Source organism: Leuciscus leuciscus (genome assembly GCF_965113295.1).
Source record: "Leuciscus leuciscus genome assembly, chromosome: 9".
NCBI lineage: Eukaryota > Metazoa > Chordata > Actinopteri > Cypriniformes > Leuciscidae > Leuciscus > Leuciscus leuciscus.
In genome coordinates, this window is record NC_138733.1 from 26891656 (window position 1) to 26906265 (window position 14610).

The window sequence follows — 14610 nt, forward strand, 5'->3', positions numbered from 1 at the left end:
ACATACTATAAATAAGAGAGAAAACAATAAGAGTCCCGGATGAAGTCCATATTTGCTTACAATTTTAGGAAACAAACATGCAAATGTCTTCTTTGTCAATGATGAAGCAGCTGCATTCTACCCCTCCCCTTCTGATGACATCATTTTATGCTATTCTAATATCCATGTCCTCAAACCTTGCTACACAATTTAGGCCTACTTATATTTGTATATACATGAATTTGATTGTCCACAATGCACATGATTTGCTTTATCAATGCTTTTATTAATATGAGGAGTGTTTCAGAGAAGATATTGAGAAGAGATTAAAGTTGTCAGAAGAGATTTGATTTCAGAATAACATTGTTGTAAAGATAAGATCAGAAAAAAGTAAATGCCGTTCAATCAAAGTAACTGGATCAGCATGACTGCATATGGTCTCACATGCCCTTAACACAAACATAGGACTTTGAGGCTGAACAGGGCGCATTGTTCCAGCAACGGTTAGCTGTAAGGGTGAAATAATGAAATAAGTTATTCTGATCATTATAGAGGTGTTAGAATCAAAATAAAACAGAATGTTCAACTTAAGGCACTTTGTGAAATCCAAATGAGTCATTTAATTTTACTGTATGATATGAAATTGTAGTATTGTAAATTATAACTCAAAGTATTAAAAAAACTGATTGCATTCTTACGGGTCCAGTTGATCTCCAAACAGTTCTCATGTTGATTGTTAGGTTCTCCAGGGCACCAGTTGGTATAGAAAAACTTAGTTCCATCACTCCACAACCACTGTCCTTCCTAATGAGTGAAGAGAGTGAATACAAAGATTGCACTACTGCAGTCAGACTTCAGGAAGAAGTCAAACCATCTTCTTTAGAAACTTCTTCATTGCCTTTACTGTTTAAAAGCAGACTTTTTTTTAATTAGACAAACAAATAGGTCTCTTTAGGACACACAATTTAACTTACTTGTACACCATCATGAGCACCAACCCAAGAACGTGTGGAAGAAGGCAACAGACTCAGCAGGAAATCATTTTCCAGTTTATTGTGCACAGATGCGAGATTCCCACCAAGACTTAGACAGTTTCTCTAAAGAGACACATTTTATTATAGTCAATACAAAATCTATTTTTTTAGCATAAAACTTAAGCAGAGGTGTAAAATACTTAAGTATTATTTTTGGGGATTTTTACTTTACTTGAGTACAATTCAAAATCAATACTTTTACTTTTACTTCATTAATTTTTTTAAGAAAAAAAAGTACTTTTTACTCCTTACAATTTTATTTACAGTCAAAAAGTACTTCTTTTTGGAATCACTTTCCCTTGCTATTACCAAACCAATTGAATTGCGCTGATGCCCAGTTTAATTTAAATGTTATTTATTCTGCCAATGGGATTCGTTTTCACATTACATGAAATTGGTCAGACATGTTCATTGGTCCTTTGGAAGTGATGTCATGTCACATCTATTACCACAATGCACAGCACGTTGACCTGGAAATTAGAGAAATTATAACAGTCAATCAGTGGAAGAAAATGGAGGAAGAACGTGATTCAGCTGCGAACACAGTCCAAAATCAGCCATAGGATCAAGAGCACCCGTGGCCGTACCTTAGTGAATTATTTTCTTTTAGTGGCATGTTTAGTGGATTGTTTAAAACATGTTGCATACTGGCATTAGATAGTAGTCTTATAGTTTGATAATTAAATACAATTAAAGACAAGTTGTAAAGCAGGATAAAACCTTGTATGTGGTTCATTCACTACATGTTTAAGCTTAAACAAGAATCTCTAGTTTTCATTCTTGCTGTTACTTTTACTTCTTTAATACTCGAGTACAATTTTAATGTGGTACTTTTTTACTTTTACTCAAGTACGATTCTGGCCATATACTTTTACTTTTAATTGAGTAACATTTTCCCTCAGTACTTGTACTTTCACTTGAGTAACATTTTTGAGTACTTTTTACACCTCTGAACATAAGTGACTTTTTAAACAAAATTTTAAGACATTTGCAAACAAAGTCAGCTCTGATTGATTATTTGCTTAGTATCTGTTTTCTGCATTTATTTGCAGAAAAATAATGTTTTACAATATTTTTTTCTTTTTTTTAATCACCATTTCCACTTTATATTAAGTGTCTTTAATATGTATACTATGTACTTATTGTGTACATACATGGCTGTACATCTGTCTATTTAGATAGTTAAAAACACCAATATAAAGTGTGACCAAATCACCTTATTGTAACTAACACATTACCTCTGCTGTGATCCAGTTAGTCGAATGAGAGAAGTACTTGTAGCATCGGAGTCCAAAATTGATCCATCCATCGGGGCATTTGTTCTCTAAATGAACTGCATCCAGTACATAAACATTAGGGTTCTTGTAATATTCACAACAAAGAATGTTGTTTTATGTTATGTGCTGAAAATATGTGCACTTTATACACTTGTAAACCCCTCATTAATCATGCAAATATTAGTCAATGGAATATTGTACATTTCCAAAATGTTTTTAAATAGCAAGGGTTTTTACAAATAAATGTCTTGGTTACCTCCTGTATTCCCCATGGAGAAGATCATGAAAAGAAGCAGAAAACCTTTCAGCATTGCCATGATGAACCTGAAATTAATAAAAAGGAAAAGTTAAATGTCTGCATGCACTCAGATGCTGCACACTGCGATTCTCATTGCATTAAATGACAAAGCAAGAAATTACTTTAGGTAGAAAATTTATTCAGTTGGTCTCTGTTCCAAAAACTCACCTTGGTTTTCAAATTGTTGCGTTCAGAATCTCAGAAGAAGATTGCGTGAAGTTCCAGAAACAGCAATAACATCCAGGATGTCCTGTTGGGCACCCAATCATACTCAAAGATCAAACCTTACCATATATGGCATATTAAGAATTATAGTAACAATTAAGAGAGGTCAAATGTTCAAATGTATGTCTTTGAGTTGTCTTTTGCGTGCGAGAGTGCCAGTGTTCAAGGTCTAGTTCTTCACTGAAAAAAGTGAAGTAAAATGTACTTAATTCTTCTTTTGCAAGTTATTGCATTCATATTTTATTAAAAGTAAATTTCACATATGGAATTAACTAAATTAAGTAAAATTAACAAAGAGAATAAGTAAATTTAACTTGGCCAGTTAGAGTTCGTGGAGTAATTTCTACTTGCTCATTTGAAGTTTACTTTGCAATATGTTTCAAGTACATTTTACTCACTGAAATAAGCCATGCTTTTAAAGCGTATATGGTTTACTTAAAAGCATTTAAGAAATCAACACAGTAGATTATGTTACACTTTATTACACAATAAAGGTAATGAGGTACCCAACCAAACACAGAAACCTCAATACTTGATACACAACACACAATAACGGATAACAATCAGTAGATAGTCTGAGGATGAATGGGTCATTTTGAGTAGAAAAGTAACCACAAATTACTAAACCTAACAATGAAAGCAACCTACTCAACTTTTTTATCAGAAATTTGAGGTAGGTTTTACTTAATTTTATAACTGTGATACTTCCTTAAAGAATCATTGTAAACATGACAAACAATTCCAAGTAAAATAAAAAATTCAAGTTTTAATTTCTACTAGCTTGAATTGAGGAGAATATAGAATTTATTTGTATTATTCTTGCCTGAACTAACTTTTGTAATGTAGAAATTACATTTGTTTTTTTATTTACTTCACCACAGAATAACCTTTATCAGTCTATGTGTCCATGATGTGCACATAACGTAAAAAGGTTACACAAGGGCAGTCTTACACAAGAACAGTCAAAAGTGAAGCTTAAGAAATAAGAAAATTCAAATGTGTGTAAACACGGTTCCCTGTGTTAAAATCGCATGTGCTGAACTACTGTAGAGTAGCCTAAACTTTTTAACTGTTGAAGGTGTAAAGGAGTTTGACAGTATAGTTGCGATTTTGCAGTAAAAACATGTTGTGTTATGTATAGCTAACAGGGGAGCTTCAGTAAGCACACGTACATCTCTAAAGTGGATTTACATAACCATATAACGTTACATATTGAAGACGCTTATTTTAAATGTCTATTTACATCTGAAAGGAAAATATTCTATAAGTATTGCAGATGAGCACATAACAACATGAAATAGACATCTGAGTGATGAATGTGTGCTATAGGATAATTCACTGTTGTCAACACTGTTTACATTAGACAAATGTGCTGTAAGTAAAGTAAATAAACAAATCTATAAAGTAACTAAACATAAGTTATCTATTGTATTTGTCCCTTAGTACTGTTGATAAATTGAGGAACATTTAAGTTGGATAAAAAGTGAGTTAACACATCAGCAACAGCCTCATGTAAATGTAGTATTGAGCTCATAAATCACAGAGGTAACGTGAATCTTGTCGGGATGTTACAGGGACGAACAGATGTGTGTTTATCCGGTGGAGAGTGGCTCATGAAGCTGAATGCTGCCATCAAAGCCTTTGAGTGAGTGTACTACAGAAATGGATAACAAAATCAATTAAATATTAAGTGGTAGTTTATTTTAATTATTGTAATTTCAAATAGAGATATTTCAATACTTTTCTGATTCTTGATTTCTGTGCATTTACTGCAGATCTTTTGTGGTGGAGCAGGACCTGCAAGGAAAGATGATGGCGTTTTTTTTTGGGGGGGGGGGAAAGGTTTTAGGGATTTTACTAAAATATAAAGTATGGTAATTTATGTTACTTTTAATACAGAAATCAAATTACATTGTGCTGTTAAGATGACTGCTTTTGTATAATGTTTGTGCATTTTTGTAGGATCTGAAATCTCTGCAGACTGGTGTGAGCACTGAGGATGAGGAGCCCATCAGAGCTGAATCCAGGAAACAGTGCCATGGATGAGACCCTCCATCACTCCACCTGCTCTTATTGCCTCAGATTGTGAAGCACAGCGCAGCACGCAACAATCTCCGGCACGAAGGCACGGCTCACCTCTGGTGGTCAGCTGATTCATCAGAATAAAGCCGCAGAATGGGAACCGCTGTGTTGAGATGGCAGTAGGATTTGAGGTTCAGCGCCTGTAAAGACATGCTTGTAGTTTGAATAAAGCTTTGTTTCATGTGTTGTTGACTTGTATATGCATTTGTTTATTGTAATGGTTACTTTTTATTTGTTCTTTTACTAATTTATTCATGTTTCTTATTGTTGTCAGTATATAAAATATAATTATTTAATTATATGCATTAATTCATTGCTTGACAAAATTTAGATGTTTCACTGCATTTATCTAGTGTGTATTCATGCAGCTATGTCATATGACAAAACAAATTACATTTTGCATGTTTTATTAAATTATATCATTTTCAGTATAAAAAAAAGTAATGTAATTAAGTATTGATCAGCATTTATTATTATTATTATTTTGTTTGCGTTTTGGGATGGGCTAGCAATGCAATTCATTCTGAGGTAATATTCATTTTTAAGGAGTGCTACATTTTTCGAGTATAAAATCAACAGTTTTCTCCAAAGGTGAGATCTTCGAGCAGCTGCCCGTCTCCTTTGTGCAGACATTACAAATGCTGTGGAAAACCATACTAGGTAGGGCTGTCGAGTTACTGATGTTATGAGGTGTTAGTGGACCTGTCGCTCATTTAATTTTTTATTGCAGAACTTATAGTTACATACAAGATCAGGGAAAGATACCATAGTTGTATCTTTAACAATGAACAATCATTATGACAAAAACATAAAAATCATGAGTTTGTGTACATCATAATATGATATTTTATACACAGCAAAAAAGAACAATGACAAGGCTAAATATCTTTAAATAGTTCTTCATAATACACAAATAATTTTTTTTTGTTATTTATAAGCCTGGAGGATGAAACGAGAGGGAAATTCAACAAGAAAAAGAGGAAAACTTAAAGGAGAAAAATTTTGGATATGAAATAAAGAAATTAACAACATTCAAGAGATGACGATTATAAGGATAAAACTGTGGGTCACATTAGTAGGGTTTAAAATATAAAAACTTAAATCAACCCTAAATGTATTAACAAAATAAATGGGCAGCTGATTCTTCAACAATACCACAAAATGAGCAAGTTTCATCAATATCAAGATATTTACAGATAGATGAATTAAACGTGTCGTTCGTATCTTTTGATTTGTTGCGCTTGTGATAACCATAGACAGTATGGGCCCTATCTTGCACCCAGTGCAATTGACTTTGTACACCAACGCATGTATCATTAATGCCTGCTCTTAAAGGGAATGTGAGATGTCGCTCTGATTGGTTTATTTCACATTACGCCCAAACCACACATATGAATAATGAAGCTACTTCAGACCAACCCATTTTAGATTTGCGTCGGGCGCAAGAGTCATTTATCCCGCCAATATAATAGCAACAGCACCCAATACCCACCCACAAAGTTACTTGCGTTTCGCGCTTGATACTTGCGTTGTAGATCGTTAAAATAGGGCCCAAAGTCTAAAGTCAGTGGCACGTTGCGCATGTTATTCATATGCTATTTTAAGGGCGCATGCTTGGTCATAATCAATGTAACGTGTGCACAACGCACATGCACTTTGCTCATCTCATCTACACACAGACGCAGCAGTTCTAATTTTTAGAAAACCATACATTATTACAAGGAAAAATATTAACACACGAGGGAAATCATTGTTGTGTCCATGAAGATGTGAAAAAATAGGCATAAATCTAGCTTACACATTTACCCAAGTTTTTATACGCCTGTTTAACCTAAGCTAATTTGAGTGGGTTTCTCCCATCCCCAATGTAACTTCTCTGTCTTTTGCGGCCCTGACGAGAACATCGATCTCCTCGGCTGTGAACCGCTTCTGGCGTGCGCGTGGCAAATCCGCCGTTATAATAGCAATCCGCCATAGAACAAGCGTGCCTGCTCTTAAAGGGAATGTGAGATGTCGCTCTGATTGGTTTATTTCACGTTACGCCCAAACCACACCTATGAATAATGAAGCTACTTCAGACCAACCCATTTTAGATTTGCGTCGGGCGCAAGAGTTATTTATCCCGCCGGAATAATAGCAACAGCGCCCAAGACCCGCCCACAAAGTTACTTGCGTTTCGCGCTTGATACTTGCGTTTCAGATCGTATAAATAGGGCCCTATAAGTGATAACGCGTCGTAGGTCACATGATAACGTAAACATGACAGATGTCGGATCGTATTCATTCTTAACGAGATCTGGCTATATAGTATAGTACCTAGTTTTAACGCTTGTGAAGTAAGTAGCCTACTTACTGAAATTAAGTACCTACTCATTGAGTATGCTGTTTCGAAAGCAGCCAAGGTCTTCCTCAACATTAAATGCTAGAATGAGACGGTAGTGTGCATGGCTACTTCATAAAGGTTTATGCCCCGCGGTCACCACACGAAAATATTATTTGAACTTAATTTAAATTAAAAAAAACGTTGTATTACAAATCTTTATATCTTTATCTGTTCCTATGCTACTTTGAGTTATAATGACTCTGGGTAACAAAGTTTCAAGTGTCTAGTTTAAAAAAAGATCAGAGTTATGAATGTGGACCATAGGGTTTAAGAGCTACAGACATTTGTATTTGGGTATGTCATTTCCAGAAAATTCTCAAAAATAGGGGCGCTGGTTAAGAGGTTAACTGGCTTTCTATTAATACAGCACAGTGTATAACCATAGGTGGTCTCCCAGTGGCTTACATTATTGTCAGTTTAGTTTTAGTGATTAATTTACAGGAAGACAAAAGATAACATCTATACTTAATGTCCGAAAACGTTATTTTTGTCTTACATTTCATAATAAACTCAGACGATCTCAGTACTGACTCGATTTCCATCAGTTTATTTTCATGAATTTAAATATGTGCAAAGAATTGTGGGTGATTTAAGGCCGCGAAGGGTACATCCGATTGGATACATTCGATACGTTCTTCAAAACAGGCCAAATGAAGGACGTGAAACGAAGGCAGCCTTCCAAGGATCCTTCAAATTGAGATGGCCTTCAGCAATGTTTGATGGCAGCTGAGATTTGCAGCCTTCTTATTGAGATGCATCCCTTGTTTCCTTATACCTTGCTTCCTTTCCTCGAGTCTTAGCTCCACCCAGGGAAGGATACACCTGTGTATCCTCACTCATGCCTCCTCAGGAAGCTTCCTCACTTCTCATTCACCCACACTTTTCTAGTTTAACAAAATAAAAAAAATAAAACAATTGTTATAAATTTACCTTGGAAATTGAACTTTGAACTTAAATATACTAATTGTAATAACTGCAAAATAACTTATATTACAAAATGTAAGTTAAATTAACTTAATACTTAATACACAATAAAATACTTTAAAGGGGTCTTATAATGCTTTTCCACTTTTTCAACTTCAGTTAGTGTGTAATGTTGTTGTTTGAGCATAACAAAGATCTGCAAGGTTCAAGCAAGGCTCAAGTCCACTCCAAAGGGAGATATTTTATTTAACAGAATCCACTTTCTAAGAACTACAACGAAAGACTTGTTTGGACTACAACGCGATTTTACCGGATCTTATGAAGTCACAATGGTACTCATTTAAATAAACCCTGCCCACGGAATACAAAAAAAAAAGGGGGACAAAGCCTGGTTGAGCTGCATTAGAGAAGTTGTCGCTGTCAAACAGACCCTGTTTTTTCACAACATCTCCAAAACTTATTGGTTTTACCTTCCTAAGGCTGACGAACTTAGAGTGGTTAAAACTTATTTTTAAACTGTTCCTTAACACTAAAACCCAAACGTTTATCTTTGCGCTGCACATGTTATGGAGAACAGCTTGTTTTCTGTTGCTTTTCTGTAAGCGCTCGCTTTTGTAAGACGGTTCATCGCTTCTTAGGAAAATTAGCCATGGTTTTGTGATCGATTACTGTTTGTATTACCTTAGTTTTCTGACAAATATCACGATTAAATGGTGGATAATATCGTATCTATAATGTAGTATTAGAAAATTACAAAAAACATACCACTCTGAAACATCCTCCAATCCCTGCTTGCAAAGTCTGTGTATTAAATCCGTTCTATACAGTCCTCTTGTTCGTTAACATTGTCAGGATCTGAATCGGGCTCGAATTGGTTTGAAATTGATGGCATCCTTCACTCTAGAGAAGAACTCACAGTTATGGACAAGAATAGGAGTTACCAGATCAGTGGACGAGGCTATAAACAGAGAGGCGTTTTCGATAGCGTAAACTGATTTGCCCAAGTCACAGTTAGGGTAGGGTTTAGGGGTAGGGTTGGGTGAAGGGCATCATTTTCATTGCATGATTTATAAACACCCACTAGTTTGAAAACACCCACAAATTTAGAAACGCCCACTTTTGTTCCGCAGAGATCCCATAATCGTTATGGAGGGGCGGGACATTTCCTGAACATGCGCTAATTGGTGCCAATCACAACACACTGGGCCAACTGACCAATCACAGCACATTTCATATTTCGGAAGAAGGGGCTTCATCGAAAGCGGAGTTTTCTTGACAGACTGGGGAGAGAGGTTCTGTAATAATGTAAAATATGTGAAAAATATTGCGTTTTTTTAAACAAGTATGAAAACATTTTCTAGCACAGACCAAAATCAAGACTTTGTAAAAGGGCAGTTTCCTCACATTTTTCTAATAAATTCAACTTATCCAGATTTACAGACTAAGCCGGTACAAGAACCCTCTGCTTTAAAGGCATCCTGTCGGTACCATGTATTAAGGACATTTAAACTTGTTGTTTGTTTGTTGTGCCCATTCTCTCCTTCAAGTGGACAATGTCCTCATGAATAAATGTAGAAAATAAATATTAAATTTTTTTTGCACTGTGACAAAATGACTCCACCACATTTGATGTCCTGTTTGTTGATGTCTCACTCCTCAACAGAGGGTGGCAGTAGCACACTTCCATTACAACAAGAAAAATGCGAGTGTCTAATACACATACGTGACGAGCTGATGAGACGTGCGTATATCTTAACATTCAGTCTGATTCAGAAAGCGTTTTAAAATGTTATGTATCTCTTGATCGTTATTTAATAGTTGCTGATTGTGTAACTGCACGCGATTTGCAAACAAACAGTTGTTACGTAGTAGATTGTAAGGCAGCAATGTTTCATTTATGTCAAAAATCAACGTATAGAGCAACTATTAAATGTAAACATGTGGTCCTAAATGAAACACTTCTGAAACGAAACCAAATGCATCGGGCATGGAGGAGGTCTTTCAACGCTGAACATGTAATGTTTTCCTCGATATTATCACATTCAAACCCCCAGAGTGTAAAACCAGTCCAGACATGACTTACCATTGCAGTGAATTGCTACAACTCATCTGTTTTTCTCAGGTTTGCCTTGAATCAAGAGCACTTCCTCTAGTTCATCATGTCAAGTACATATGTGACCTCCCTGAAAACCACAGGTTTCCCATGGGAAAGTTCCCCAAAGTCCTGGAGAGTCTGTTCAGAGATCAAGTCATAACTGATAAACAGGTTGGACATGTTTAGTCAATCTGTAACTTGCATTAATACTCATATTTTGAATATACTGGTGGAATATTAAGGTAGGGTGACCATATTCCAGGTCATGTCCGGCCGGGATTTCGAGATCGCCCAAAATATCCGCGATTCGGCTTTTGCTTTCTCGTCGCCATTCATTTTGTTTACATGTACACCTTTTGATTCAGTAGGACTGAATTACTTCCGATTGGTTAATCTGAATGTAGTGTTTACATGAACACTAAACAAGTGATCGGTTGATGTGCGTTCTAGCATTGCTAAGAAAATTCATGTGTTTTCGTCTCGAATGGGATCCGTGTGAATCAGAATGCATGACCTGCAAAGCTGGCACGTACGTGTCAGTGTCAAATAACGTAATAATGTAAACATAATGAATGGTGACTGTAGAAAGCAAAAGCCGAATCCCGGGCATTTTGGGCGATCTCGAAATCCTGGCCAGATATGTCCTGGTTAAACAGGACGTATGGTCACCCTAATTAAGGCTACTTGACACATCTTGTAGGTGTGGGCTCCTAAGATTGCCTCCAAAGGGCTTCTGGGATGTGTGCATACTGAGGAGTACCTGTCCAACTTTATCGGTGGAAAAATCAGTGAGAAAGATCAGAGGCGGACTGGATTCCCTTGGAGTTCTGGTTTAGTTCAACGCTGCAGATATGAAACGGGTATGTCATTTAGTATGTGCTGAAACAGTGGAGTGAACCTCATTAATGTCAGGGTCATTTTACCTCGAAATACAAATGTGTATATATTTTTGTATTATTTATATATTATTATAGCATTTATTAATATTTTGAATGAATACGAATATTTTGGTTTTAGTTTAATCTAATATTCATATTTGATTTTTGCAGCTTTAAGTTTTATTTTTGTTAACACTGATACATACACACAATTCCTTAATATATATTGTTTTCTCTAAATACACATTACTATAAACACTTTTTTTAAACAAGCAGTCAGGCATATATTAAATTCATTACAAGAAATACTACTGTGACATACATTTAAAATTATACTTTACAAATGAACTTTAAAATGTAGTCATCTTGTAATATTATTTTTTAAACCCTTTTTGTTATGAAAATAATGTCCCAATGGAAGAAATCTTAATTTTCTTATGCAAAACACTTTTTCTTTTTGATTACGGGATGGAATATTGGACTTTTTTTGCACTATGTGTTGATTAATCAATTAATTGATTTTGTTATTGAGTACTGAAGTCGGTACTAGATTTGTAAAGCTACTATATATTGTCCAGTTGCCATCTCATCATGTAATGTGTTTCTCTCATCTGAGATGTGGTCCAGGTGGCACTGTGCTGGCAGGAGAGATCGCCCTGCATAGGGGACTGGCGTGCAGTACAGCCGGAGGGACCCATCATGCCTTCCCAGGCTACGGCACAGGCTTCTGTCTGCTCAATGACTTGGCTGTGACCGCCAAACACTTGATGGGTGAGTCCGCATCCAAGAGGAAGATTCTCATCGTGGATTTGGATGTACATCAGGTACAAAATTTATTTTAGTCACCATAAAATAAAATTGACAAATCGTATTTTTATGGAATATTGCTGTATTTATTATAAATTATTTATCCGTACACATTTTTTTTTTTTTTTATGTCATGTGCCCTCATGATCTTACAGTGACAGCTCTTCTCTGATTAATCGATTAAAAGATCACAATCTCCATTAAAACATCTTATTCCTAAATGACAACGATTCAGTAATGTCTATAAACCATTGACAAAATCATACTGGAACATTCAAATCTGCGTTGGCGCTGCCTCAGAGAAAACAGTTGTCAAGTTTAGGTATGAAACAGTCATTTCGGATAGGTTATCACAGAAGTACTGGGATAAAATGTATAATTCGGATATAAACACTGATGTCTACTGTAGCGATCAAATTGAGTAAATCACCTTTTGAAAGTAACATGGCGCTTTAATGATGGTGTCCATCACATCCGTACACCTGTAGGTGGTGACAAGTGAAACGTTTATTTGTCATTGAATCATTCATTCAAGAGATTCGTTCAAAAATGTTGATTCATCTATGAATGATTCATTTATGAGTGAGTCATTGAGTCACTCATTCAAACCAATTTTCTTTAAAACAATTCATTCAAATTAATTAAAACATTTTTAAATAGATTGCAGCAATTAACATTTTGTCAGAACCTCTTATAAATTTCTTGTTATTTTGTTTGTTTGTTCAGAATCGGTGGAGAATCGTTATCTGTATTTGAAACCAAAATAATTGTGATTCTCAGTTTATCCAGAATCGTGCATATTCTCTGATGATGTGTTTACTGGCGGGAAAACCTGTCACTTACATCAGATCGACCAATAGAAAACAGCAACAATCCAACCAACTAATCAATTCCTGATGGACAAAAATCAAGTCCCGCCTTACATTCTTTCTATTTTGAGAAGCCCTTTCCCTCAGATATATGTCACAATAGGGAAGGAAAGTCTATAACAACTCCCATCCCAAATTCTTTTTTTGTGCTGACCAAAATGCTGTTGAATTATAGCAGATGTTTTCCTTTCCTTTTCTGCGTTCACTAGGGTGATGGCACAGCATTCATCTTTAAGGACGAACCCAATGTTTTTACCTTCTCAGTGCATTGTGGGAAAAACTTTCCATTGCGAAAGCAGCAGAGTGACCTAGATCTCAGTTTAGAAGATGGCACTGAAGACAAAGAGTATCTTTCCAAAGGTACTGTTTATTTCACTCTGACTCGCTTTGCACCTACACAAAAACATAAGCAGATCACTTTTGACCTTTGAATACATTTCAATACATTAACATATATTTCTATTAAATAAGCCTATCTGTGGTACTATGGTAAAATGCATTAAGTCATTTCCTGTACAGTCCAGGAACACCTCCCTTGGTTACTGGAGACATTCCACCCGGATCTGGTGCTGTATGATTCTGGAGTGGATCCACACTGGGAGGATGAACTTGGAAGACTTCGTCTCACAGATGAAGGTCAATCATTCCACTCTATTATGCACATGCATCATATATCAAAATAATCGAAGCAGTACTTTATATAATTGACCCTTCAATGTCTGTGCATTTTACCCAACTTAGGCCTTTACCAGAGAGATCTTTATGTACTTCAGACAGTCATAAAAAAGGGCATCCCTGTGGCCACTGTCATTGGTGGAGGCTATTCAAGAGATATTGATCGACTGGCACGCAGGCACTCAATAATTCACAGAGCTGCTTCAAAGGTGAGCTTGCAGAATCCATAATGAAAGTAACATGGTATTTAATGGACCTGAGTGAAATGAACATGGATATTATTGGTGCCTTGTACCAATCTATATAGAGTTTATTCATATTATTTAACTTTGTTTGATTTATGGAGTATTTTAATTGTTTTATTATAGCTTGCTATTATTTATTTATTTTTGACAATTGTTTTTCTCTTGATTGTGAGAAAACAGAGTATGTTTTGCTATGTTTTTTATGACTGTAATTGTTTTGTTTTTTTTGTTCTTTAAAAAAAACAGGGTAAAAAAGGCACATGCAATGTTGCTGTTTTTTGTGTTGATGTTATTATGAAACAAGTGCTTTCTATAATCAGCAGAATTGCACTGTCAGAGGTTTATATGCTTTTAATGGTTCACATTTCTGCTTTTAGGTTTGGAGAGAATATGGACTTTAACTCCAGGATGGAAATGGACTGTGGATGTTAAACAAACTGAGATCATTGGGTGCTGAGAGGGACCATATGGACATTTTGCTGTGCCAATGCTATTAGATGCAATAGATTTCATGAATAAAAAATGTTATAAAAATAAAAAAGATTCGCTAAATTATGTTGGTCCTCATTTAGTAATGCATTTTATATATATATATATATATATATATATAATAGGTTGGGTTTTACAATGTTTAAAAAAATGTTTTACTTGTCTGCTAAAATAAGTTTTTGCTCTATTATTATTATTATAAAAATAATAATATTTAATTTAATTAAACAAAATGATAGTGAAGTAATTACAGCTAAGGGGCTGTTTACGCGACACCGTTTTCAACTAAAAACATAAAACTATTTATTTTATTGCAGGAATACATATAGAAATTTTACGTAACGTAAAAC

General features: G+C 35.3%; 2 protein-coding genes and 1 long non-coding RNA gene across 4 annotated transcripts in view; 2 read left to right on the top strand and 1 right to left on the bottom strand.

Moving 5' to 3' along the window:
- LOC309505970 overlaps nucleotides 1-14610 on the top strand; it is a 293235-nt gene that overhangs the window by 215176 nt on the left and 63449 nt on the right. The gene's annotated exons all lie outside the window — the stretch shown is intronic.
- LOC309505968 (galactose-specific lectin nattectin-like) lies at nucleotides 242-2884 on the bottom strand. Its single transcript, XM_082179469.1, has 6 exons — nucleotides 2757-2884; nucleotides 2547-2614; nucleotides 2252-2346; nucleotides 954-1076; nucleotides 678-783; nucleotides 242-487 (listed from the first exon to the last, which is right to left on the bottom strand). Exons 2-6 carry the CDS (start codon nucleotides 2605-2607, stop codon nucleotides 420-422), a joined length of 453 nt encoding a protein of 150 aa, XP_082035595.1. The 5' UTR covers nucleotides 2608-2614; nucleotides 2757-2884; the 3' UTR covers nucleotides 242-419.
- hdac12 (histone deacetylase 12) lies at nucleotides 9904-14373 on the top strand. Of its 2 annotated transcripts, XR_014208520.1 has the most exons (9): nucleotides 9904-10217; nucleotides 10325-10468; nucleotides 10998-11157; nucleotides 11803-11999; nucleotides 13061-13211; nucleotides 13371-13487; nucleotides 13593-13735; nucleotides 14149-14250; nucleotides 14300-14373. XR_014208520.1 is itself a non-coding variant. In XM_082179027.1 (8 exons), exons 1-8 carry the CDS (start codon nucleotides 10089-10091, stop codon nucleotides 14170-14172), a joined length of 1065 nt encoding a protein of 354 aa, XP_082035153.1. In that variant the 5' UTR covers nucleotides 9904-10088; the 3' UTR covers nucleotides 14173-14373. The 2 variants fall into 2 exon arrangements, 1 of the variants encoding a protein (XP_082035153.1); XM_082179027.1 differs by having other exon boundaries at nucleotides 14149-14373.

Bases quoted from the DNA above. Each gene is read 5' to 3' on its own strand.
- LOC309505968 (XM_082179469.1), bottom strand. From the start codon at position 2,607: ATGGCAATGCTGAAAGGTTTTCTGCTTCTTTTCATGATCTTCTCCATG. The intron at 2,347-2,546 runs GTAACCAAGACA...TACTGGATGCAG, and splicing joins CTCCATGGGGAATACAGGAG to TTCATTTAGAGAACAAATGC. The intron at 488-677 runs GTAAGAATGCAA...TCACCCTTACAG, and splicing joins TTTGGAGATCAACTGGACCC to CTAACCGTTGCTGGAACAAT.
- hdac12 (XM_082179027.1), top strand. From the start codon at position 10,089: ATGTTTCATTTATGTCAAAAATCAACGTATAGAGCAACTATTAAATGT. The intron at 10,469-10,997 runs GTTGGACATGTT...CACATCTTGTAG, and splicing joins AAGTCATAACTGATAAACAG to GTGTGGGCTCCTAAGATTGC. The intron at 13,488-13,592 runs GTCAATCATTCC...TACCCAACTTAG, and splicing joins ACTTCGTCTCACAGATGAAG to GCCTTTACCAGAGAGATCTT.